Source organism: Neofelis nebulosa, chromosome 9 (assembly GCF_028018385.1).
Source record: "Neofelis nebulosa isolate mNeoNeb1 chromosome 9, mNeoNeb1.pri, whole genome shotgun sequence".
In the NCBI taxonomy this organism is placed as follows: domain Eukaryota; kingdom Metazoa; phylum Chordata; class Mammalia; order Carnivora; family Felidae; genus Neofelis; species Neofelis nebulosa.
Window position 1 is genome coordinate 21,904,161 of NC_080790.1, and position 23,538 is coordinate 21,927,698.

At 51.3% G+C, this 23,538-nt stretch overlaps 1 protein-coding gene across 2 annotated transcripts; it reads left to right on the forward strand.

Moving 5' to 3' along the window:
* The first annotated feature begins 9 nt into the window (after positions 1-9).
* CAD (carbamoyl-phosphate synthetase 2, aspartate transcarbamylase, and dihydroorotase) lies at positions 10-23,159 on the forward strand. 2 transcript variants are annotated; one of them, XM_058682836.1, is made up of 45 exons: positions 10-410; positions 664-803; positions 2,680-2,809; positions 3,923-4,065; positions 4,237-4,378; positions 4,582-4,753; positions 4,957-5,142; positions 5,326-5,438; positions 5,762-5,907; positions 6,171-6,302; positions 6,442-6,675; positions 6,809-7,030; positions 7,235-7,423; positions 7,763-7,887; positions 8,058-8,188; positions 10,969-11,081; positions 11,784-12,028; positions 12,240-12,486; positions 12,848-12,946; positions 13,134-13,358; positions 13,439-13,621; positions 13,825-14,043; positions 14,358-14,525; positions 15,122-15,304; positions 15,433-15,537; positions 15,963-16,202; positions 16,445-16,526; positions 16,815-16,981; positions 17,149-17,313; positions 17,486-17,617; positions 17,828-18,029; positions 18,387-18,577; positions 18,679-18,819; positions 19,046-19,147; positions 19,597-19,693; positions 19,974-20,024; positions 20,313-20,357; positions 20,462-20,631; positions 20,742-20,816; positions 21,338-21,550; positions 21,727-21,852; positions 22,049-22,204; positions 22,292-22,393; positions 22,603-22,697; positions 22,795-23,159. In XM_058682836.1, exons 1-45 carry the CDS (start codon positions 329-331, stop codon positions 22,895-22,897), a joined length of 6,729 nt encoding a protein of 2,242 aa, XP_058538819.1. In that variant the 5' UTR covers positions 10-328; the 3' UTR covers positions 22,898-23,159. The 2 variants fall into 2 exon arrangements, with proteins under 2 accessions (XP_058538819.1, XP_058538820.1); XM_058682837.1 differs by lacking the exon at positions 19,974-20,024.
* Positions 23,160-23,538: the final 379 nt, after the last annotated feature.

Consider the following 23,538-nt stretch of genomic DNA (forward strand, 5'->3'; position numbering starts at 1 on the left):
TTTTCAGGTTTCCCGGGTCTTTGCGGTGGGGCGGCGTTGGGGAGGGCGGGGAGAGGAGACGCCCACCACGCCGAAGTTAACTTGGCCCCGCCCTCTTACGTGCTCGGCCCCGCCCTTCACGCTGCCGGCAGCTCGCGCCGCCGCAGTCTGCGGCCGCCCAGCGCGCCGGGAGCTCCTGCGTCTTCCGCGGCCCGCGCTCCAGCCACCAGCGCGGTTAGCCACGTGGACCGACTCCTGGCGCGCCGACCTCACGTGGTTCTAGCATCGGCTGGGGCTTGCTGCGTTTCCCGCTTCTCTGTGCTCGCCCCCGCCTCTGAGCTCCGTTCCCATGGCGGCCCTGATGTTGGAGGATGGGTCGGTCCTGCGGGGCCAGCCCTTTGGGGCCGCTGTGTCGACTGCCGGTGAAGTGGGTAAGCAAGCTCGGGCCGGCTGCCGACCTCATCCCACTCTCTGCTGCCCCTCTCTGCCCAACCTGCCCTGCCCAAACCCGCCATTTTCCCGCCTGCACACCCAGCCTCCCACCCCCATTTGGTGCCCGTGTCCCCACCCTAGCCCCTTTTATCCCTCAAGGTCAAGGCAGCCTCCGCTGGGGCATTGTCATCGCTCAGGGCAGTGGTGGGAAGGGTGTCCTGCCCAAGCCCCAGCCCTGCCTCTTTCTTGCAGTGTTTCAAACCGGCATGGTCGGCTACCCCGAGGCCCTTACTGACCCTTCCTACAAAGCACAAATCTTAGTGCTGACATATCCTCTGATCGGCAACTATGGCATCCCTGCAGATGAAATGGATGAGTTCGGTCTCAGTAAGGTAGCCACACCCAATGCTTTCTGTACTTTATCTTTTCAAATCAGTGGTTATTAACTGTTAGTCAAGTGAAGACATTGACATTAAGTTAGGCATCCTGGAGAGAACAAAGATACACACTGAAGTGATAATACAAGTACTACCCACAGCTTAAGTACCGTAAGAGGCACAGTGCTGGAGGCCAAGCCAAAGAGTCTGGATTTTGGTAAGGAACCAGTGAAGATTTCTTAACAGTGGTGTGATGGGAGGAATGCTTTAAAATACATAGTAGGAAAGAGACTGGAAATTAGGGCCACACCCTTCTCAGTGGCTGTGGGTCCCAGTTCACCTACCAAACCAAGTTGGTAATCGTCTTGCAAACCTACTTTCCTTGCCTTGACTCATTTTTTTGCCACTCTTCAGTGGAGTTCTCATCTCTAGATAAGAGGACTCAGTCTCCTCCCACAGTGAGGTTCCACCTATTCCTCCTCCTCTGGAATTTGGAAACTAAGTTGCACTGTGGAAATTAAAGTAATGAAAAAAGTCCACAGAGATTAATAGTGGAAATCACTGCAGCCTAGATACAGTATTCCTCAAAACTCTTTTGTCCTGGTTTTCCACGCTTAGTGGGCCTTTAATTCCTTAATTCACCCTGACATTTAGGAGAGGGAACTCGAGATAAGGAGTGAAAGGACCATTCCTTATCACAGATCTGTAAGTACACTGCATTCTATTTTATAATGCAGTATGTTGGTTAACATATGGCAGTTTTTAGCTTTGTTAGCTGTAGACACACTGACAAAATGAGAGTTTATAAACCTGTAGAATTGAGGCCCATGACAGAACCAGGGTGAGTAAGGCCTCCTAGAGCCTCTAGCCCACCATGGATACTTTTGTGGCACGTGTGCTGTGAATGCACCTGTCCATATGCAGACTTGTCTTCCTGGCCATGGAGGGTTCTGCCAAACTCTCCTTCAGATCTGTAAAGAACAGTCTCAACATCCATTTTCTTTTAAACCTCTACCACTAAACAGATGTGATTTAAATATACCATTCCCTCCCATGTAAATGACCCATTTTTCTCTTTAATTATTAAATGTTTATCTACTGGGTAGCAAATTTATGTTAACTTTATTATTATTATTATTATTATTATTATTATTATTATTATTATCCCTTACAGGGAGGGGGGTAGAATCATGCCTAGCGTTGTACCCTGAACCTTTATTTTTATTTGATGAGGTATTGTGCACCTATCTTATTTTCTGTTTTTACCACATTCTGTAATTGTGATCTTGTTTATTTGCACGTTACTTTGTTAATTTTCAGGCTCCCTAAGTAGTAAATTCATATGGTAAGGACAGGGATCTTGTCTTTTTGCATACTCACTGCTCCTCCCCCAACATCTGTTACAATGCCTGGCACTGAGTGGGCACTCTGTAAATGTTTGTTGACTGCTACTGTGTGTCAGCCACCTTGTTCTTGCTGAGTTCGCAGTTTGGTGAGGAAGACACACAAACACATATACGATACAATGTAAGTAGCAAGAACAATAGAAACAGTGAGTTTAGGTGAGCCCTAAGGAGGAGGCACAAACTGCAGTGAGTGAGGGGGTGGTATCTTCACAGAAGTAGGATTTGTAATCTCAGTTTTGGACTAAAGAAAAGGAAGGGAAGGAAAATATTTTCAGTTATTAATCAGGGCCCAGCTTTTGGTGTTTCATATGAGGAACGACATTGTTGGGAAAGGACAAAAGCAGGAAATGCTTGCTGTGTTAAAGGAATGACTGGGTCATTTATTCAGTGGGGGTGAAGTGTAGGGTCTCAGCCGTACGTTGGGAAAAGAAGATAGGAAGATGTATGGCCCTCGGCCCCTCATGCTCTCTTCGTTCCGTCGACAGTGGTTTGAATCCTCAGGGATCCATGTGGCAGGACTGGTGGTGGGAGAGTGCTGCCCCACACCCAGCCACTGGAGCGCCACCCACACCCTGCATCAGTGGCTGGAACAGCATGGCATACCTGGCCTGCAAGGTACGGTGCTAGCACAGTTGTGTCCGGGCAGAACACAGGTGCCTGAATGGAAAGAATGGAGATCTCTTTTGCACTACTGGGACTCCAGTCTGAGGTTGTGATAGAATGTATCAGATTTGGAAGGTTTAGAGTAGGGTCTGGGAATTGGAGAAAGAACTGAGTTCTCACTCAAATGGAACATTTTGTACATACAGAAGGAAAGAAGAATATAATGAACCCCCAGCTTCTGTAATCATTAACTGAGGACTAAACTTAACTGCACCACCATGACTAGAACCCCCCTAATTATTTTGACGCAGGTCTCCATCGATGTATCATTTCAGCCACAAATAGTTCACTAATCTATGAAAAAGGAGTCCTTTTTAAAAGAGCCACAGGGGCGCCTGGGTGGCTCAGTCGGTTGAGCGACCGACTTCGGCTCAGGTCATGATCTCACGGTTCGTGAGTTCGAGCCCCGCGTCGGGCTCTGTGCTGACGGCTCAGAGCCTGGAGCCTGCTTCGGATTCTGTGTCTCCCTCTCTCTCTCTGACCCTCCCCCACTCATGCTCTGTCTGTCTCTGTCTCAGAAATAAATAAACATTAAAAAATATTTAAAAAAAATAAAAGAGCCACAATAACATTATGGTACCTTTAAATAAGTAACAATAATTTCTAAATATTCAGGCGATATTTATAGATTTCTCTATTATCTGAATGTTTTTTATTGCTTATTTGAATTTGGATCTAAATAAGATTCATATATTGCATTTGGTTGGTATGTCTAATTTATGGGTATTGTAACCCACTTGACAAAAACAAGTCGGTTTTCCTTTAGAGTATCCCACAAGCTGCATTTTGTCAATTACGTTCCCGTAGTGTTGTTTAGTGTGTTCTTTTGTCTCCTGATATTATTTTCTGTAAACAAATCTAGAAGTCATGGTTCAATTCAGATGTGATATTTTTAGCAAGAATACTTCATGGTAGTGTACTTCCATCAGGATGGCCCAGGATTTTGATGCCCATAGAACAGCTGTGTGTGACTCAGGGCTCTGGAATGCAGTGCTCCTGAAAGTCTAACCTCATGCATGACTGAGTTGGGGGAGTGTGATCTCTGAGAGTGTGCTATTTTGACAGGAGTGGATACTCGGGAGCTGACTAAGAAGTTGAGAGAGCAAGGGTCTCTGCTGGGAAAGCTGGTCCAAGATGGAACAGAGCCTTCAGCCCTGCCATTCTTGGACCCCAATGCCCGCCCCCTGGTGCCAGAGGTCTCGATTAAGGTACAGAGGTAGAGTGGGAAAATGTTGCAAGCTATAGCACATCAGTTTTATTCTGTTCCTAACGGGTGAACACTTGAGGGCAAATCAGAAGAGGCCTCAAAGGCAGGGGTTGGTGTGTGTATATCTGTACTCATTGATTACAACTGCCCGCTCTTGCCCTTTATTCTTCAGGCTCCACGGGTCTTCAATGCAGGGGGCACCCCTCGGATCCTTGCTTTGGATTGTGGTCTCAAGTACAATCAGATCCGATGTCTGTGCCAGCGTGGAGCTGAGGTCACTGTGGTACCGTGGGACCATGCATTAGACAGCCAGGGTGAGTAGCTGGGGCGTGTATAGGGCTACAGACAGGTAGCTTGGGTGGAAGATCTGTCCCTTGGTCCAGTCGCTATAAGTCAACATGAGTTGCAGGGAAGGAGACAGAGATCAGGGCTTTTGCTCTGATGGTAAGGAAAGGCTGCAAGTTTGTCTCTCTGGTTAAACTACTGGTTTTGACATCATCTTTTCTGCCCACTCCAGAGTATGAGGGTGTCTTCCTGAGTAATGGCCCTGGTGACCCCGCCTCCTATCCCAGTGTGGTATCCACACTGAGCCGTGTCTTATCTGAGCCTGATCCCCGACCTGTCTTCGGGATCTGTCTGGGACACCAGCTGTTGGCCTTAGCCATTGGGGCCAAGACATACAAGATGAGGTGGGACTTGTGGGGAGAGGAAGGGCCTGAACTACTGACATGAGCGGTGGGGAGTCTTGGGGATGGGAATAGAGTTGGTGTTCGTTAGTGTTGAAACAGGAGCAGGGGCTGGTGAGGGTCCTAAGCTCAACAAAAGCTGGGTTTGGTACAATGGTGAAGGGAGGGTGAAGAGGGCTTGTGACTCAGTGTGCTTCCATCTCCAGATATGGGAACCGAGGCCATAATCAGCCATGCTTGCTAGTGGGCTCTGGGCGCTGCTTTCTGACATCCCAGAACCATGGGTTTGCTGTGGAAACAGACTCACTGCCAGCCGGCTGGCTTCCTCTCTTTACCAACGCCAATGATCGTTCCAATGAAGGCATTGTACATGACAGCCTGCCATTCTTCAGGTGAGCTAGAGTGATTCCGGCAGGGTGACTGGATCTGTACAGCTTGGAAGCCCCGGGGACTTGAAGATCAAAAAAGGAAGCGCAACAGTGGGCCCCAATCGTCTATCCTGATGCCCGCTTCCAAGACTACCAGTTCCCAAGTCAGGGATAATGGCAGATTTCGTGATCCCATCTCTTCAACAGTGTCCAGTTTCACCCAGAGCACCAAGCTGGTCCTTCAGATATGGAGCTGCTTTTTGATATCTTTCTGGAAACTGTGAAAGAAGCCACAGCTGGGAACCCCGGGGGCCAGACAGGTAAGCCCCTTAGTTTTGTAGAACTAAGTAGAAGTAAGAACAGGGTTGGCTCCAGGATGGGCATAAAATGGGCATGCCCTAGGAAACTGAGATCTGTTTGGAAGGTTAAGGGGATGAGGTGGGAAAGCAACCAAACCAAGATGATTCATTTACTTCTTCTACTGAAAGGAGCTCCAGAGTCAAGAGTCCTGGGTCGTTGTCCCACGTCTGCCACTCATTAGAGGGATGACCTGTTTTGAATTCTTCTGTAAAGTGTGGGAGTTAATACAGGTCTCTCAGGTCTCGTTCAGCTCTAACATTTATGACTTTCTTTGCCTCCACAGTTCGAGAGCGGCTGGTTGAGCGCCTCTGTCCCCCTGGGATTCCCACCCCAGGCTCTGGGCTTCCACCACCACGAAAGGTTCTGATCCTGGGCTCTGGGGGCCTCTCCATTGGCCAAGCTGGAGAGTTTGACTACTCAGGCTCTCAGGTAAAGCATGTCCATCCCTGCCCCTCTGGGTGTGTGACCCTCAGGAACGGATGGTCTTGAGGAGAGGGCTGAGGCATAAACATTGGTTGTAGGGAGAGAATGAATCAGGAGATCTGGGGAATGTTCAGAAAGGTGAGGTGCTAAGGAAAAGGAGTTGGTTATGAGAGACTGGGAGTACAGGAAGGGAGAGACACGTTGGTGGTTTCAGACTTGGTAGTCTTGCTTCTGTAGGCGAGGCTGGTACGCCATTTTTGTCTCCCTAGGCGATTAAGGCCCTGAAGGAGGAAAACATCCAGACGTTGCTGATAAACCCCAACATTGCCACAGTGCAGACTTCCCAGGGGCTGGCTGACAAAGTCTATTTCCTTCCCATAACGCCTCACTATGTAACCCAGGTATGACTGGCATAAGGCTGGACTGAGGAAGGGACCCACGTGGGCAGGGGTATTCTGTGGTCACTCTGGGTTTCTAAACTTCTTTGATCCACTCTATACCCCCAAGGTCCTAACGTTTGTTATTCCTCTTCTCCCTCAGGTGATCCGTAATGAGCGCCCAGATGGCATCTTACTGACTTTTGGGGGCCAGACAGCTCTGAATTGTGGTGTGGAGCTAACCAAGGCTGGAGTGTTAGCTCGGTATGGGGTCCGGGTCCTGGGCACACCTGTGGAAACCATTGAACTGACTGAAGATCGGCGGGCATTTGCCTCCAGGATGGCAGAGATTGGAGAGCATGTGGCCCCCAGTGAGGCGGCAAATTCTCTTGAACAGGTTCGAGGGGCGGTTGGGGGAAGGTGGAATGATGTCATTTTCTTTGTGTCTTATTTTCTCTGGGGCCAGGAACCCTCTATGCAGCAAGCAGTCGAGGCCTGATCACTGTGTTCATCTCTTCTGCTCGTTACAGGCCCAGGCAGCTGCTGAGCGGCTGGGATATCCTGTGCTGGTTCGTGCGGCCTTTGCCCTGGGTGGCCTGGGCTCTGGCTTTGCCTCCAACAGGGAGGAGCTCTCTGCTCTTGTGGCCCCAGCTTTTGCCCATACTAGCCAAGTGCTGGTAGATAAGTCCCTGAAGGGATGGAAGGAGATTGAGTACGAAGTGGTGAGAGATGCCTATGGCAACTGTGTCACGGTGAGTGATGGAGGTGGGCTGGGAGTAATGTCAGGCAGTATGAGCTCCAGTAAGAGCAGAGGTCAGAGCTGAGATCTTTGAGGGTTCGATGTCCCTCAGACCCAGAATGGGTACTGCCCCAAAAGCAACAGGACCCTGGGATGCAGCCTCTTGCCTCTCTTGACTTTCTTTGGCAGTGACCTCCACGGGATCCTTCTTTCACAGGTGTGTAACATGGAGAATTTGGACCCATTGGGCATCCACACTGGAGAATCCATAGTCGTGGCTCCAAGCCAGACACTGAATGACAGGGAATACCAGCTACTGCGGCAGACAGCCATCAAGGTGACCCAGCACCTTGGAATCGTCGGGGAATGCAATGTGCAGTACGCCTTGAACCCCGAGTCTGAGCAGGTGAGACTCTAGGCCCTGGAGCTGATGTTCTAGCTGTTGGATCTCCATCCATAATTTTGGGTCCTTGAGGCCAGGGGACTCTTTGGCCCTACAGACCTTGAAGTAGAAGTCAGGATTGTCTGTGGTAAGGTTGGACTGGGATGGGGGTGGTGCTTTTGCTATCTGTGCCTTTGGAGAGGGCTTAGTTTTCTGGCCCTTCTAATATCTCTCCTAGGTATTAGATACCTGGCCTTCTGGGCCAGTTATCTGATGTCTCTCTCTCTCTCTGTCTGTCTCTCTCTCTCTCTGTTTGTCTCTCTCTCTCTCTCTCTCTCTCTCTCTCTGTCTGTCTTTTTGCAGTATTACATCATTGAAGTGAATGCCAGGCTCTCTCGAAGCTCTGCCCTGGCCAGTAAGGCCACAGGTTATCCACTGGCCTATGTGGCAGCGAAGCTAGCATTGGGCATCCCTCTACCTGAGCTCAGGTACAAGGGTGGGGAAAAGATCACAGAGATGGGGAGGGGAGCTGAAGAAAACATTCATGGGACAAGGAATTTAAAAAAGATGCCTGGATGTGTGGGGTCAGAGGAAGCTATCTGGAAGCTCACTCTACGTCTCCCACTCTGTCCTGACACCTCCACGTGACGGCTTCCAGGAACTCAGTGACAGGGGGAACAGCGGCTTTTGAACCTAGCCTGGATTATTGTGTGGTAAAGATCCCTCGCTGGGACCTCAGCAAGTTCCTCCGTGTCAGCACAAAGATCGGGAGCTGCATGAAGAGCGTCGGTGAGTGAGACGTGCCCCAAGAAATCCTTCCCCAGGTCACTCTATGGGGTCCCAGCAGTCCTAAGAATCTAGAATATCATAAGTTAGTTCCCTGGCATAGGCTTTCGGATCCTATATTAGCGGCAGCTTGGGAACATAGTTTCTCAGAACTGGGACGTTTCAAACTCCGTGGTCCTCATCAAGAGCGGGAATCAAAGGCATCTGGAAATCTGTGCCAGAATACACATGCCACCTCCACTCCCCCGCCATCTGTCAGAATCTCTGTGATGGGGTGATGGCCATCAAACTATCTCCTCTCTCTTGGTTTACAAATAAGTAAACTGAGGTGCCCACAGAAGGAAGGTGACATGGCTGAGTAGAGGGTAGAGCCAAGAACTGAAAACTAGATCCGGTTGCTAGTTATGTGCACCTCTGTCCTACTATGTTGCCTGTCATCGGCAAGACCAGTTTCATGAAATTCTACCCACAGCCTTGCATTGCATTTTGCCCACGGCCTCGTCACTAGGTTGTTAATGCCAGTGACAGTTTGTTCTCCATGTGACTTTAAATACTGATGCTTCAGGGAAATGATGCCTGTTGTTTTGTGAACCCTTGTATATCCAAGTTAGCACAGTGGCAGTTGTCGTTAACGCCTATCAGCTTCTCTGGGTACTTTCTGCCATGATCACCCCCCAAATTTTTTAACATGTTTAAGATCAGAGCAGAACATCAGAGCCCTTTTTCATAAAAACAAGGAAATTTAGTAGCGAACAGCATGCAAGCAGTGGTAGAGTATGCTGGAATTGAGTTAATACGCTTTCCTGTAACGTCCCTTTAAGTCACGTTAGACTGTTCTAAAACGTTTCAACCAAAGCAAGTATTTCACATACCACAGTGCCACCAGCCAAGGATAAGAGCATTTCATTGTGTTGCAAATTTCCATTTACAGCAATAGTAGCCTTTATTTATTTATTTTTTTATATATATTTTTTAACGTGTATTTATTTTTGAGATAATGCAAGAGACAGAGTGCAAGCAGCCAAGGGGCAGACAGAGGGAGACACAGAATCTGAAGCGGGCTCCAGGCTCTGAGCTGTCAGCCCAGAGCCTGACGCGGGGCTCGAACTCACGAACCATGAGATCATGACCTGAGCTGGAGTCGGAGGCTTAACCAACTGAGCCACTCAGGCACCCCATCAATAGTAGCCTTTAAACAAGCAAGTCTAAGTAAGCTCAGATATTATTTTGGAATTTTTAGAAATCTTAAAAGACTGCCAACTTGTTCCTTCTGGAGATGAATTCCTGTTGTGTGAAAATTACGATAAACATGGGAATAAAGCCATAATTAAATTGTCGGTAAAAGAAGTGGACTGAAAATAGGATAAAGATTAATCCCCAGATGACATGTTTAATGTTTTATATCTATTCAGGTGTTCTTAGAACATGATCTTCTTTGATAACTTTTTGTGACTTTTATCGTGCAAGTAAGATACATGAACCATTGAGAAATTAGTAAAGTAGTTGAACCAAAAAAGAGTAATCCTCTATAGTCTTGTTACACAGGGATTATTTGGGTATATACATGATTCCAGAATCTTCCTAGGCATGTATATGTGAATATGTTGGGTATCTCTGTTACTCAAAATAAGCATTTACAATAAAACCATATTACAAAGGAATTGAACAAAATCATTTATCATTCTCTTCCTTAACACTGCTATTAGCATTTTAGTGTTTTAAAGTTCTTTTGAAGAAACAATTAGGATTGTAAATAGAAAAATACAGTTAGTAAAAAAAGAAAGAAAGAAAACACAATTGTTAAGACGATCCTAGGGTAAATCGTCAGAGGACATTATAAAACTTTGTGGACGAGGAAATCAATAAGCAAATCTGGGGAGTTGTAGGGAGAGGGGAGTTCCCTTTTATTAATAAATAGAAACCTAGCTAAAATGAGCAAATTTAAGAGAAAAATTGTTTAAAACGATTATATGTACTTCTTAGAAGATGGTGAAACTTATACTTGTAAGCATAAACTTCTGTGAAGCAAGTAATACTTATTAAGACCCAGAAAATTCTTACCTATTTCTCCTGTACTTCTGCAAGTTTATCCTAAGGAAATAACCCAAAGCACTGAAGAACTCACAGCCTCACTTAGAAGGATGAACACTTCAAAGCTAGGTGTCCTTCCGTAAGTGAGTAGTTAAGTTATGGTAAATCATACAGGAATTAAACTGCCGGTACAGGAATTAAACTGCCGGTAATAAGGTCACAAAGCAGTGTGGGAACATGGTTATGATAAAGGAAAAAGCATGATAGAAATCGTATGTGTACTATAGTCATATATAAAACATATATTTGAAAGAAGTCCAGGAAGGAATACTCTAAAATGAGAGTTGTGAATGTGATTATTTCTGGATGGGTTCAAAGAGCAGTGGGATCATCTTCCTATTATTCAGACTGTTGAAAAGTTTTAAAGGATGAGACTGATCCCAGATGGTGTCATCATAATAGGAATAAAGCACATAACTGGATAGCTATCAGTGGTTGGGCCATTGTGATCAGCTGCACTGTTTCTAGTATCCACATGTCCATTTTAGGCATCTTAATTTCAGAGTCCGTAATAAACACAAAACAGAAAATGGTAAGGAAAGAAGTTCCAGTTTAAGATTGCTCAATAACAAAACACGATACATACCGCTGCTTTGGTTCTTGTCCTGAGAATCTTCCAGAATCTTGACTAAATCATAGACATAGGAACCTCCTACCTCCAGGGCCTCAGTTTTCACATCCTGTTCCTCCAGGTGAAGTCATGGGCATTGGGCGTTCTTTTGAGGAAGCCTTCCAGAAGGCTCTTCGCATGGTAGATGAGAACTGTGTGGGCTTTGATCACACAGTAAAGCCGGTCAGTGACATGGTAAGTGGCTCTCTTCCCCTGGCAACACCCCTGAAATGGACCCTCCTCTGTCCCCAGTCTGTGGACATGTTACCATTAATAGCAGCAGTCATTACTAGACATTTGCATTTTTCACTTGGCTCAGAATTTTGTGGTTCCTCTCATCTATTCTATAAGGATGTATTCTTTTTTTTTTTTTTTTTTTTTTTTTTTTAAGTAATGTTTGTTTATTTTTGAGAGAGACAGACAGACTGTGAGCAAGGGAGGGGCAGAGAGAGGGAGACAGAATCTGAAGCAGGCTCCAGGCTTCGAGCTGTCAGCACAGGGCCTGATGTGGGGCTTGAACTCACAAACCATGAGATCATGACCCGAGCCGAAGTTGGACGCTTAGCTGACTGAGCCACCCAGGCGCCCCTTATAAGGATATATTCTTAAACTTGTTTCTGTGGACATTGAAACAAGCCTAGAGAGCTTGTGGAACTTGCTAATACATTAGCTGCACAGCCAGAAGGTGGCAGAGGTAGGATTTATATACAGGTTTTTGCAATTACAGAGTTGCTGCTTTGGCTCCTTTTTTGCAGTGTCTTTTCCTAAAACAGTGTCACTCATGCTCTCAGGCTTTATGAGGTGCTAAAAATAGATTGGGAATATTTTGTTTAACAATCGTACATCTCCTCCCTCTGCGCAGTCCTTCCATATCCATCTGTCTGCCCTCCCCATTAGGAGTTGGAGACGCCAACTGATAAGCGGATCTTTGTGGTAGCAGCTGCTCTGTGGGCTGGCTATTCTGTGGAGCGGCTGTATGAACTCACACGCATCGACCGCTGGTTCCTGCACCGGATGAAGCGGATTATAGCACACGCCCAACTGCTGGAACAGCACCGTGGACAGCCTTTGCCCCCAGACCTGCTACACCAGGCCAAGCGCCTTGGCTTCTCAGACAAGCAGATCGCCCTTGCGGTTCTGAGGTCAGAGGTGGTGGTGAGGGCCTTGGGCTGAGGATGTGGGGCAGAGAATCTTGGTACTAGTGAGGGGCCCTCGGAGAGATTGGGGTGTTTTGGAGGCTTCTGACCTTCATCCCTGGGTTGTTTTCCTCTTAAATTCCTGCCCTGGGATCTCACCCCTTTACTAAGTCTGAACCCCACCAGGGCTATATTTTTGACCCTTCTTCTCCTTTAGCACAGAGCTGGCGGTTCGCAAACTGCGTCAGGAGTTGGGAATCTGCCCAGCAGTGAAACAGATTGACACAGTTGCAGCTGAGTGGCCAGCCCAGACAAATTATTTGTACCTGACATACTGGGGCACCACCCATGATCTCACCTTTCGAACGCCTCACGTCCTGGTCCTTGGCTCTGGCGTCTACCGTATAGGCTCCAGCGTTGAGTTTGACTGGTGTGCTGTGGGCTGCATCCGGCAGCTCCGAAAGGTCCAAGAGCTAGTCTTTCCTACCGTCTTATCTGCTGTTCTATTCTCTTTCAGTTCCAGCAGTTGCCTTACGCCCACATTTAATCCTGGCACTTTCTGTTAATTGCTATGCTTAGAGCTTTGGGAAGAGTGTGGGGGTGGTAGGGGCGGGGGACTCCCCTTAGGCCATCTTGTGCCTCACACAGGGTATGTGTCTTTTCTCCCAATACTTTGTACCTGTCTCTCTAGTGCTTGGCCCCACTTCCCTCCCAAGGCAGGTGTCCCATACAGCTATTTCAGAGAAAGCTTTTTGGCTTTGCCTTAGTTTTTCCATGTTTTTCCTCCCATCTTATAGTTCAATCTCATTTCCCTCCCTCTCACAGATGGGATATAAGACCATCATGGTGAACTACAACCCAGAGACAGTCAGCACTGACTATGACATGTGTGACCGACTCTACTTTGATGAGATCTCTTTTGAGGTGAGAGAGTTGAAGGCTGCTCGTTAGCCTGGGTGGCCAGGGTCAAGTGGGAATGGCTGGCTGACTTAAGATTCTTTGGGCTCTGTGGGGTTTGAGGGGACGTGGGTAGAGGGTGAGAAGCAGTGAGCAGGAAGGCTCAGATCCCTGACCACCTGCTACCTCCACTTGATTCTCCTCTTGCACTAAGGTGGTGATGGACATCTATGAGCTAGAGAACCCTGAAGGTGTGATCCTATCTATGGGTGGACAGCTGCCCAACAACATGGCCATGGCTCTGCATCGGCAGCAGTGCCGGGTGCTGGGTACTTCCCCTGAAGCCATCGACTCGGCTGAGAACCGTTTCAAGTTCTCCCGGCTCCTCGACACCATTGGTATCAGCCAACCTCAGTGGAGGGAACTCAGTGACCTAGAGGTGGGCTGGGGCTTGGTTGGGGGCTGGAGGCTAGATGCGGTCAGGGGTGAGTGTGACCAACCCAGCTGCACCCTTCTTAGTCTGCTCGCCAGTTCTGCCAGACAGTGGGGTACCCCTGCGTGGTGCGCCCCTCCTACGTGCTGAGTGGCGCTGCTATGAATGTGGCCTACACTGACGGGGACCTGGAGCGCTTCCTGAGCAGTGCAGCAGCCGTCTCTAAGGAGCACCCTGTGGTCATCTCCAAGTTCATCCAGGAGGCTAAGGTAGGGCCTCAAACAAGTCTCTGAGGGCAGGCTCCCCACCCTCAGAGGAGACTCCTCTCTCTGGTCCTACAACAATTTCTAGGCACAAAAGACTGGAAAAGATGGGTTGTATCAAGGCTCTTCAAGGAAGGGAGCCTCCTGGGGCAAGTGGGAGAAGAAAATGATCCCTGCCCTACATCACATTGCCTTCATGTCCCCACTAGGAGATTGATGTGGATGCTGTGGCCCGTGATGGTGTAGTGGCAGCCATTGCCATCTCTGAGCATGTGGAGAATGCAGGCGTGCATTCAGGCGATGCCACACTGGTGACCCCACCGCAGGACATCACTGCCAAAACCCTGGAGCGGATTAAAGCCATTGTGCACGCTGTGGGTCAGGAGCTGCAGGTCACAGGACCCTTCAATCTGCAGCTCATTGCCAAGGTAGTAAGAGGGGGCTAAAGGAAGAGACTAACGGGCATTAGTACCTTCTTGCTCTGTGCTGGCCACAGTGCCAGTGAGCACTCACTGTCTCCTGCCCTCATCAGAGTAGGCCCAAAAGCTGGAGGGAAGGGGCTCCTAGCTAGAGCCCACAGTGTTGTAATGGTTTGTGACAGTCTGTTCACAACCTGATCCCTGTTCCCCTGTTCAAAGTTGATTACCCACAGAATGGTAAATGAGGGAAAGAGTCCAGGTCAGTGGAATAGTGTCAGCAAGCCCAGCCTACAGAAGGTCTGACCAATCCCTGTCTGCTCTAGGATGACCAGCTGAAAGTTATCGAATGCAACGTGCGTGTCTCTCGCTCCTTCCCTTTCGTCTCGAAGACACTAGGTGTGGACCTAGTAGCCTTGGCCACACGCGTCATCATGGGGGAAGAAGTGGAACCTGTGGGGCTCATGACTGGCTCCGGAGTCGTGGGGGTAAAGGTACGGAGGATTGAAACCTTGAGGTTAGCAGTCAGAAGCAGGGAGACATAGTGGGAGAGAGTTCACTTACCACACATGTGAGTCCGCATGTAAACTGAGCACCTGTCATGGGCCACAAGGGTGATAAGGGTCTTTGTCCTTTAAGAGCTCACACTAGTGATGGAGACAAGGGAAGTTGGGTTAAAAAATAGCTTGTTTCTAGAACAGTCTGTGGTAAACCTGCGTAGTAAAGATAAGACTAAAATGCTATAGGAGTTTACAGACAAGAGATGGCACTTCCAAAAGGAGTAACCTGGGAAGGGCTGGGAGAGGTGGTATTTAAATGGAGTCCTGAAGGGTGGTCAGGATGTTTGATTGGCAGAGCTTGTTGAGGAAGTGTTCCAAGGCCAAGGAATTAGCTTAGTGGAAACTGCCGGAAGACCCGAACTATATTTGAGAAGCAGCTCACCTGCTGGTGTAGAGCACAGGCAGAGCAGCGGCAGGCAAGGCTAACCCTGCCGTCTGGCTGAGACCACGGGAAAGGAACTGTGGCTGCTGCTTCTGATGAGGGGAGGTGGGCCCTCCTTGCCTTGGTGTCTCACATCCTGCTCCCACAGGTGCCTCAGTTCTCGTTCTCACGCTTGGCGGGTGCTGATGTGGTGTTGGGTGTGGAGATGACCAGTACCGGGGAAGTGGCTGGTTTCGGGGAGAGCCGTTGCGAGGCCTACCTCAAGGCCATGCTAAGCACTGGCTTTAAGATCCCCAAGAAGAACATCTTGCTGACCATTGGCAGCTATAAGGTACAGAATCCAGAGGCGGGGGCTGCCCAGAGAGGTGGGGGCAGATACCCTTGGTTCTCTGGGCCTGGGCTGACCTTGAAGTGGAAGACAGAAGAGATACAACCGCATCCTCCTTCTGCTTGGTTCAGAACAAAAGTGAGCTGCTCCCAACTGTGCGGCTGCTGGAGAGCCTGGGCTACAGCCTCTACGCCAGCCTGGGCACTGCTGACTTCTACACTGAGCATGGTGTCAAGGTACCGGGGCTCCCGCAACCTACCCCTGCTTTGTACCAGAGAATTCTGTGTTCCCTTGCTTTTTCTGTCGTTGCATAAATCCTCTATATTCCGCATAGAGCAAATAGAGTATACGGAAAAGCAAAGAAAAAATTTTCCTTACAGTCTCTCTACCACTTTTAACATTCTGGTGTATTTCTTTCCAGAATATTATTTCTACGTGTACATGTATGGGCTCATATTGCACAGTTCTTGATAACCATAGAGTAGATGTTTTTCCTATCAAGAATGTACTCTGCCAATAATAAATAGAGGCAGCCCTGGTCCCCACCCTATAGGTTCTCAGTCTCTTCCTCATGGGTTCCTGGGCTACCTCTCCTCCCTTTGCTGTCCTTCGTGACTCCTGCCAGGTTCAGGTTGGCCCTGACCTTATCTCTGGGCCACAGGTAACAGCTGTGGACTGGCACTTTGAGGAGGCAGTGGATGGTGAGTGCCCACCGCAGCGAAGCATCTTGGAGCAGCTGGCTGAGAATCACTTTGAGCTAGTGATTAACCTGTCAATGCGTGGAGCTGGGGGCCGGCGTCTCTCTTCTTTTGTCACCAAGGGCTACCGTACCCGGCGCCTGGCCGCTGACTTCTCTGTGCCTCTCATCATCGATATCAAGTGCACCAAACTGTTTGTAGAGGTACCTGGGACCTGGGTGCTAGGAGAGCAACAGCCAGTGTTAATGGGACAAGAGGGAGAAGTGAGTGTGCCATGGGGTTGGGAAATCTCAGTATGAAGCAGTTACGGTAATAACCGGGCTTTGGGGCTACAGAGAGAAGTTGGGTATTGGGAGGTAGAGCCTGGTTTATGCAAAAACCCAGTCCCTACCTACAACTCCTGGGTTGCCCTTAAATCAGAGCTGACTGTGGTTTTCACCTGCAGGCCCTAGGCCAGATTGGGCCAGCCCCTCCTTTGAAGGTGCACGTTGACTGTATGACTTCCCAAAAGCTTGTGCGACTACCTGGTAAGTGCATCTTTTGGGAGAACCCAGCTTCTGCACACTGGTAGCATCTGGCTCAGAGATCTGGGCCGTGGGACCCACACCCTGCCTGGACTGCATAGAGTGTGGGGGCCAGAATCTTTCTCACTGAGCTCTTTCCTCCCACGATCCTCTGTGCCCTTGACTGAGGAACCTTGCCACCTCTCACCCGTATCAGTGGCTGCTCATTTTCCTACCACCCCAGTTCACCTCTTTGATGTCCTTTGTGTCTCTGAACCTTCCTCTAATCTTGCCACATCCATGTTCTCCCAGGACTGATTGACATCCATGTGCACCTGCGGGAACCAGGGGGGACACACAAGGAGGACTTTGCCTCAGGCACAGCTGCTGCCTTGGCTGGGGGCGTGACCATGGTGTGTGCCATGCCTAATACCCGGCCCCCTATCATTGATGCCCCTGCCCTGGCCCTGGCCCAGAAGGTGAGCCCTTGTACTCCTGCTTCACGGTGATCCAGACGTCTCTGCCTGTCTCCCAGACCCATCTTCCTTGTGCCCTCCCAGAAGCCTAGGGGCCTAGGCCACTGGTTCCCAGGCTGGCATGGATGCCAGGGGGTCTTATCTCATTATCTCATATGTATCTTCCCCAGCTGGCAGAGGCTGGCGCACGCTGTGACTTTGCCTTATTTCTTGGGGCCTCGTCAGAAAATGCAGGGACCCTGGGTGCTGTGGCTGGGTCTGCTGCTGGGCTAAAGCTCTACCTCAACGAAACCTTCTCTGAGCTTCGGCTGGACAACGTGGCCCAGTGGATGGAGGTAGGGAGTGGGCACGTGGGAGGAGGCAGCCAGTGTCCTGGCTTGAGGACCACACAGAGTGGGCTAACCAACAACAGTGAGGTGTCAGGAGCTCTGTGAGGGCTCTGGGCTCTGATGAGCTCAGAGAATTAAGGGCTCTGCACGTTCCCCGATAAATTCTTTCTGTCCCCAGCACTTTGAGACATGGCCATCCCACCTCCCCATTGTCGCCCATGCGGAGCGACAGAGTGTCGCTGCCATCCTCATGGTGGCCCAGCTGACCCAGCGCTCAGTGCACATATGTCATGTGGCACGGAAGGAGGAGGTGAGAGTACACCCGGGATCCCAGTGCCCCTTCTGTTTTCTCAGTGACACCCAGAGGTCAGGGTCTCCTTGGGGGCCGGAGGGGGTGGGGAGCAGCGAGCCAGTACCCTCAGCATGTCTGCCCCGTAACTTTCCTAGAGGGGGTGTTGGCTGTGGAGACTTGTAGGGCAGGGCACGAGGGAGGCCCCTTCTAGATCTCCTGTCCCTCCAGATCCTGCTGATTAAAGCCGCAAAGGCCCGAGGGCTGCCAGTGACCTGTGAGGTGGCGCCCCACCATCTGTTTCTAAGCCGCGATGACCTGGAGCGCCTGGGGCCCGGGAAGGGCGAGGTCCGGCCTGAGCTTGGCTCCCGCCAGGATGTGGAGGCCCTGTGGGAGAACATGGCTGTCATCGACTGCTTCGCCTCAGATCATGGTGAGAGGGCCCACAGTGTACCTTTCTGCCCAGCAGGGCTCGTGCCCCAGCTCAGGGCCCCTGGGCTCTGTGAGGATACAAAGGACTTGACCTTTGTAGCACAGTGCCTGGTCTGTGATGGGTGCTTGATAAATGCTCCCTGAAGGAACTAATGAGCAAATGATAAAAATTATAAATGAGAGAACATGGGTAAAAGGTGTAGTCCCCAGAAGGTGGCAGCTGTCATGGTTTATCTGTTTTCCAAATAACCAGAGATGAGCATTGAGATGTGCAGCGAGGCAGTGCAATCCTGGTGGCCTGTGTGACTCCCCAGATGTGGAGGCGATGGGGCCTGAGGGTGCTGCTCTCTTCCTTCAGCCCCCCACACCTTGGAGGAGAAGTGTGGGCCCAGGCCTCCACCAGGCTTCCCGGGGCTGGAGACCATGCTGCCGCTGCTGCTCACGGCTGTCAGCGAGGGCCGGCTCACTCTGGATGACCTACTGCAGCGGCTGCACCACGGTCCTCGGCGGATCTTCCACCTGCCCCCACAGGAGGACACCTATGTGGAGGTGTGGGCGTGTGGGCGGCTGCGGAGGGTGGGCGGCTCTGTATCCCCCGCAGCTGTTCCAAGGTGTGGCCCTACCTTAGCATCACCCGTGACTCTGGGCAGGTGGATCTGGAGCATGAATGGACCATCCCCAGCCACATGCCCTTCTCCAAGGCCCACTGGACACCCTTCGAAGGGCAGAAGGTCAAGGGCACCGTCCGCCGTGTGGTCCTACGAGGCGAGGTGGCCTATATTGACGGGCAGGTATGCGTGTGGCCTGAACCCCATCCCAGTAGTGACTTCCTTGGTGCCATTGTCAACTTGCTCTGGCACATCTCTGTGGTTCCAGCACCTCCTCCAGCTGCCCTGGACATGGGTGGGCACACGTCCCCTGAGGCGTGTTTCCTTTTTGCTGGCTTCCATTGCTTTAGGGTCTCAGTCCAGCTCTTTGCCCCCTGCTCACTCGCCTGCTCCTGCTTTCTGTCTGCAGGTCCTGGTGCCCCCGGGCTACGGACAGGATGTACGCAAGTGGCCTCAGGGGGTTGTTCCCCAGCTCGCACCTCCAGCCCCTGCCACCAGTGAGATAACCACGGTATCCACAGTGCTTTGGGACTGGAGGGGGGTGTTGGGGGATGTGGCCAGGAACAGCCAACAGCACAGGTGTTATAATTAGTGGTTTAGGGGTGGAAGGCTCTGTAGTTGACACTAAAAGTCCCCCACCTATCTCTTTGTCTACTACAAAACATAGACTTAACTCTCAGTTTAGGAGATTACCTACCTAGGTGAAACACAAGCCCCTTATTAACCCAACCAGAGGTTTATCTGAGAGCCTGTCATGGGGCTAGCACACACCTCTAGGAGGCTAGTTGGTCTTCCTGTGCCACAACAGTATAGCAGAGGGATGAACCTGAGGGGAGATGATGGAGGACAGGGTCCATTCCATTCTCGCTACGGACAGTGAGCAATTCGGCTTTTCTCGAGGAATTAAATTTGAGGAGTTGGGTCAGTACTTTTTAAAATGTGAGACCTGTATCTCTCCAGACACCCGAAAGGCCTCGCCGGGCTATCCCAGGGCTTCCCGATGGCCGCTTCCACCTGCCTCCCCGAATCCACCGAGCCTCTGACCCAGGTCTGCCAGGTAAGAGGGGGGTCCTGTGACACGGAGGATGGGGCCACCTGGACTCAGAGATGTGTAGGGACAGGCTTCTCTTCCCCCAATGTCCCCCTGATGGACTGGGGTCGGGCTCACAGCCCCCCCCAACCCACCAGCACCTCACTTTGGTCCACTTACCCTGTTCTTCCTGCCTTTCCTTCATACTACTAGTCTGACCCGCTGTACCTTCCTTTGCCTAAATCAGTCTGCCCTCTGTGAGGTAGGTACCCCACAGCTTCTCACAGCCCTTTCTTGTTGTGGGCAGCTGTGTTCCTCCGCCCAGGAGCTGGGATCCCACGGGGCAGCAGAACGTGGGGTAAATCCAGGTTACTGGTTGGTGTGAGCCTGGCCGTTCCCCTTGCCTAGGATCCCTTTGCCACTTGGGCGGGCCCTGGGAGGGCACCACTGCTCTCACACAGCAGCCCCCGTGGGAAATCACTGGTGTGTCCCCAGGGCTACTGATCCTTGTTGCCCCCTAACCTGCTATAGCTACTGTTGTGTGAGTTGGTTTAACACAGACGCTATGATCCAGAGTGTGGGGAAATGGGGGTTCTTCACAGACCTTAGTTGCAGGCTTATATCTGTCCTGTTGCCCTATTTGTAGCTGAAGAGCCAAAGGAAAAGTCCTCTCGGAAGGCAGCTGAACCAGGTGAGACTTCCCCAGAGCCCACGCTCACTTTGGGGACCTGTCTGACCTGACCTCTGTAGGAGGAGCCCTCTGACCCACCTCTTCTGCCCCGTCCCTCACTGCAGAGCTCATGGGAACCCTCGATGGCACCTGCTACCCTCCACCACCAGTACCTAGACAGGCGTCACCCCAGAACCTGGGGACCCCTGGCCTGCTGCACCCCCAGACCTCACCCCTGCTGCACTCATTAGTGGGTCAACATATCCTGTCTGTCCAGCAGTTCACCAAGGATCAGGTGCCTGGGGGAGGGAGGATGGGGACACCCAGAGCTTTGAGAATCTGAAAAGTTGGGGCTAGGACCTCTGGGGTCCACTGCCTTTCCAGCTGACTTGGGGTCTTTTTTAGATGTCTCACCTGTTCAATGTGGCACACACACTGCGTATGATGGTACAGAAGGAGCGGAGCCTCGACATCCTCAAGGTCAGGGTCAGGGCTGTGGGCTACAGATCCAGGACCCTGTCAGAGGGATCTCCCTCTCCTGCCATAGGTCACCTTGTGTGAGTCCAGATCCTCCACTATAAGTTGCTCTGCCTTCTTTATTCTGGAAGGTCCTGCTGACCTAGACCCCTGACCCCCACATGTTTGCTCTCCTCTGACCTGTATTTAGCTGATTTGTGAGGCCCTGAGTGCCGGTGCAACAACCTGCTAATCTGGTAACTTGCTCTGTGCAGATGTATTCAGTGGGATAGATCTGGGGTGTTTCTGTTTCTCCCAGAGAATGAATATTTCATTCAGATATTTACCAGTGGTGTTTCAGTGGCAGAGCCTTTAGCTCAGAGCGATGCTAACAGAAATGTCAAGGTTAGGACAGGTCACAAGGAGGTTTGCAGGGAGTTTTCTCAGTGTCCCTCCTGTGTAAGTGGGCGAAGCAAGCAGCGGCCTATACTTTCCCCAAGATGAACACACACTTTCACACTGAATCTTGGCCCTCCCCCCCACAGGGGAAGGTGATGGCCTCCATGTTCTACGAGGTGAGCACGCGGACCAGCAGTTCCTTTGCGGCAGCCATGGCCCGGCTGGGGGGCGCTGTGCTCAGCTTCTCAGAAGCCACGTCTTCGGTCCAAAAGGGTGAATCCCTGGCTGACTCTGTGCAGACCATGAGCTGCTACGCCGACGTTGTTGTGCTTCGGCATCCCCAGCCTGGAGCCGTGGAGGTGAGGCCAGCTGTCCACTGGACAGGGTTGATTGGGATGGATCCAGGGACATGACTGCAAGTCTCTGGTTGGGCCACATGGGTGAGGGGACCCAAGAAGAGTGGGACTCAGGCAGGGAGCAGGGGCCACTGGGATGCAGAAGACAAGGCTCTCCTTTCTTATTCCCATTTTCACAGCTGGCAGCCAAGCACTGTCGAAGGCCAGTGATCAATGCTGGCGATGGGGTTGGAGAGCATCCCACGCAGGCCCTGCTGGACATCTTCACCATCCGGGAGGAGCTTGGGACTGTCAATGGCATGACGGTGAGCACAGTGGCAGGGGTTGGGAGCCTGCCCGGGCAAGGTCTGAAGAGGGGGGGCAGTTGGGCAGTACCTTCTCTGTTCCGAGGCATGCTGCATCAGGGAGGCCTGTGTCCTGATCCTGAGACTGAAAGCTTTGAATTGGGGGGACAAGGTGCTTGATCTGGGGGCCCTCTTGGTGATCGGGTTCCTCCCCTAGATCACAATGGTGGGGGACCTGAAGCATGGACGCACGGTGCATTCCCTGGCCTGCCTGCTCACCCAGTACCGTGTCAGCCTGCGCTACGTGGCACCTCCCAGCCTGCGCATGCCACCCAATGTGCGGGCCTTTGTGGCAGCCCGCGGCACCAAGCAGGTGAGGCCCTGGGAGGCCATGGGGAGCTGCGGGTTGGGCAGTGAGAGCCTGGCACTGCATTCACTCTGACTCTGCCTCCCCCTCCAGGAGGAATTTGAGAGCATTGAGGAAGCGCTGCCTGACACTGATGTGCTCTACATGACCCGAATCCAGAAGGAACGCTTTGACTCTAGTCAGGAGTATGAAGCTGTGAGTACCAGGGCTGAGGCGAGGCCAGGGCTGGAGCCACGGGGCATCCAGGCTAGTGGCCAAGAAGGCTGGGCCCCAGGAGCTTGATTGGGCCTCTCAGTTGTGATAACTGCATGTGGGTGTGGAAAGAACCCTGGAGGAACCCAGGCTTGTGGCCCTACGGCCACCCTGGCCCTGAGGTGCTGACAGGGCCCCCGTCTGCCTCGCAGTGCTTTGGCCAGTTCATTCTCACTCCCCACATCATGACGCGGGCCAAGAAGAAGATGGTGGTGATGCACCCGATGCCTCGAGTCAATGAGATAAGGTGACACGGCTTCAAAATTGAGGATACACCAGGGGCTGGCTGTGGGAGGACACTTAGTCTTGGACAGGCTGGGGTAACTGTTTTCTTTCTCTTGTAGCGTGGAGGTGGACTCCGACCCCCGAGCAGCCTACTTCCGCCAGGCCGAGAACGGCATGTACATACGCATGGCTCTGTTAGCCACTGTGCTGGGCCGCTTCTAGGGCCCAGCTCCTCAGACTCTTCTCATCAGGCCCAGCTGCTGGGCACAGATTCTGGTGCCCCCCACGGGGGCAGCACACTTAGGAGATGCTCTGGGGCGTCCAGGCAGCTCACGTGCTCACACATACACATGCAGACCACACTTGGGCACTGGACTGGACTGGAGCGCTCTAGCATGGGGGTAGGTCCCCATCTCCTTTATTGCACCGCAAACCTGTAAAGTCATTTTTCTACTGACTTAATAAATAGCTAAGCTGCTTATAAGTGCCTATTTCCTCGCATGTATCCTGGCTTCAGCATAGAATACGAAGTGTAGTGGGCAGGACTTCTGGAAATTTCGAACAGCTGCCCAAATCCAAGAGCAGCTTTGCTGGGCAGGCTCTTGCTCTGGCCGGGGCTGAGCAGCGGGGCTCAGCATTTTCAGAGTCGTGGCTCTTTGGGGTTCTGGGCAGGGGTGTGCTATTCTGTTGGTGCTGAGTGCTGCACTGATGGGTGTCCAGTGTCCTTCCTCAATTAAGTTGCACTCAGAGTTCTGAGTTATGGGAAAAGGAATGCCAAACAGCTGGGTCCTCTGGTGAGGCCTTCACTCTTCTCTCTTCTGTCTGGTTAGTTCTCTCCTTCAGAGGCTGGGGTGGCCATTGCG

Bases quoted from the DNA above. Each gene is read 5' to 3' on its own strand.
- CAD (XM_058682836.1), top strand. From the start codon at position 329: ATGGCGGCCCTGATGTTGGAGGATGGGTCGGTCCTGCGGGGCCAGCCC. The intron at 4,066-4,236 runs GTACAGAGGTAG...TTTATTCTTCAG, and splicing joins TGCCAGAGGTCTCGATTAAG to GCTCCACGGGTCTTCAATGC. The intron at 8,189-10,968 runs GTGAGTGAGACG...CTGTTCCTCCAG, and splicing joins GAGCTGCATGAAGAGCGTCG to GTGAAGTCATGGGCATTGGG.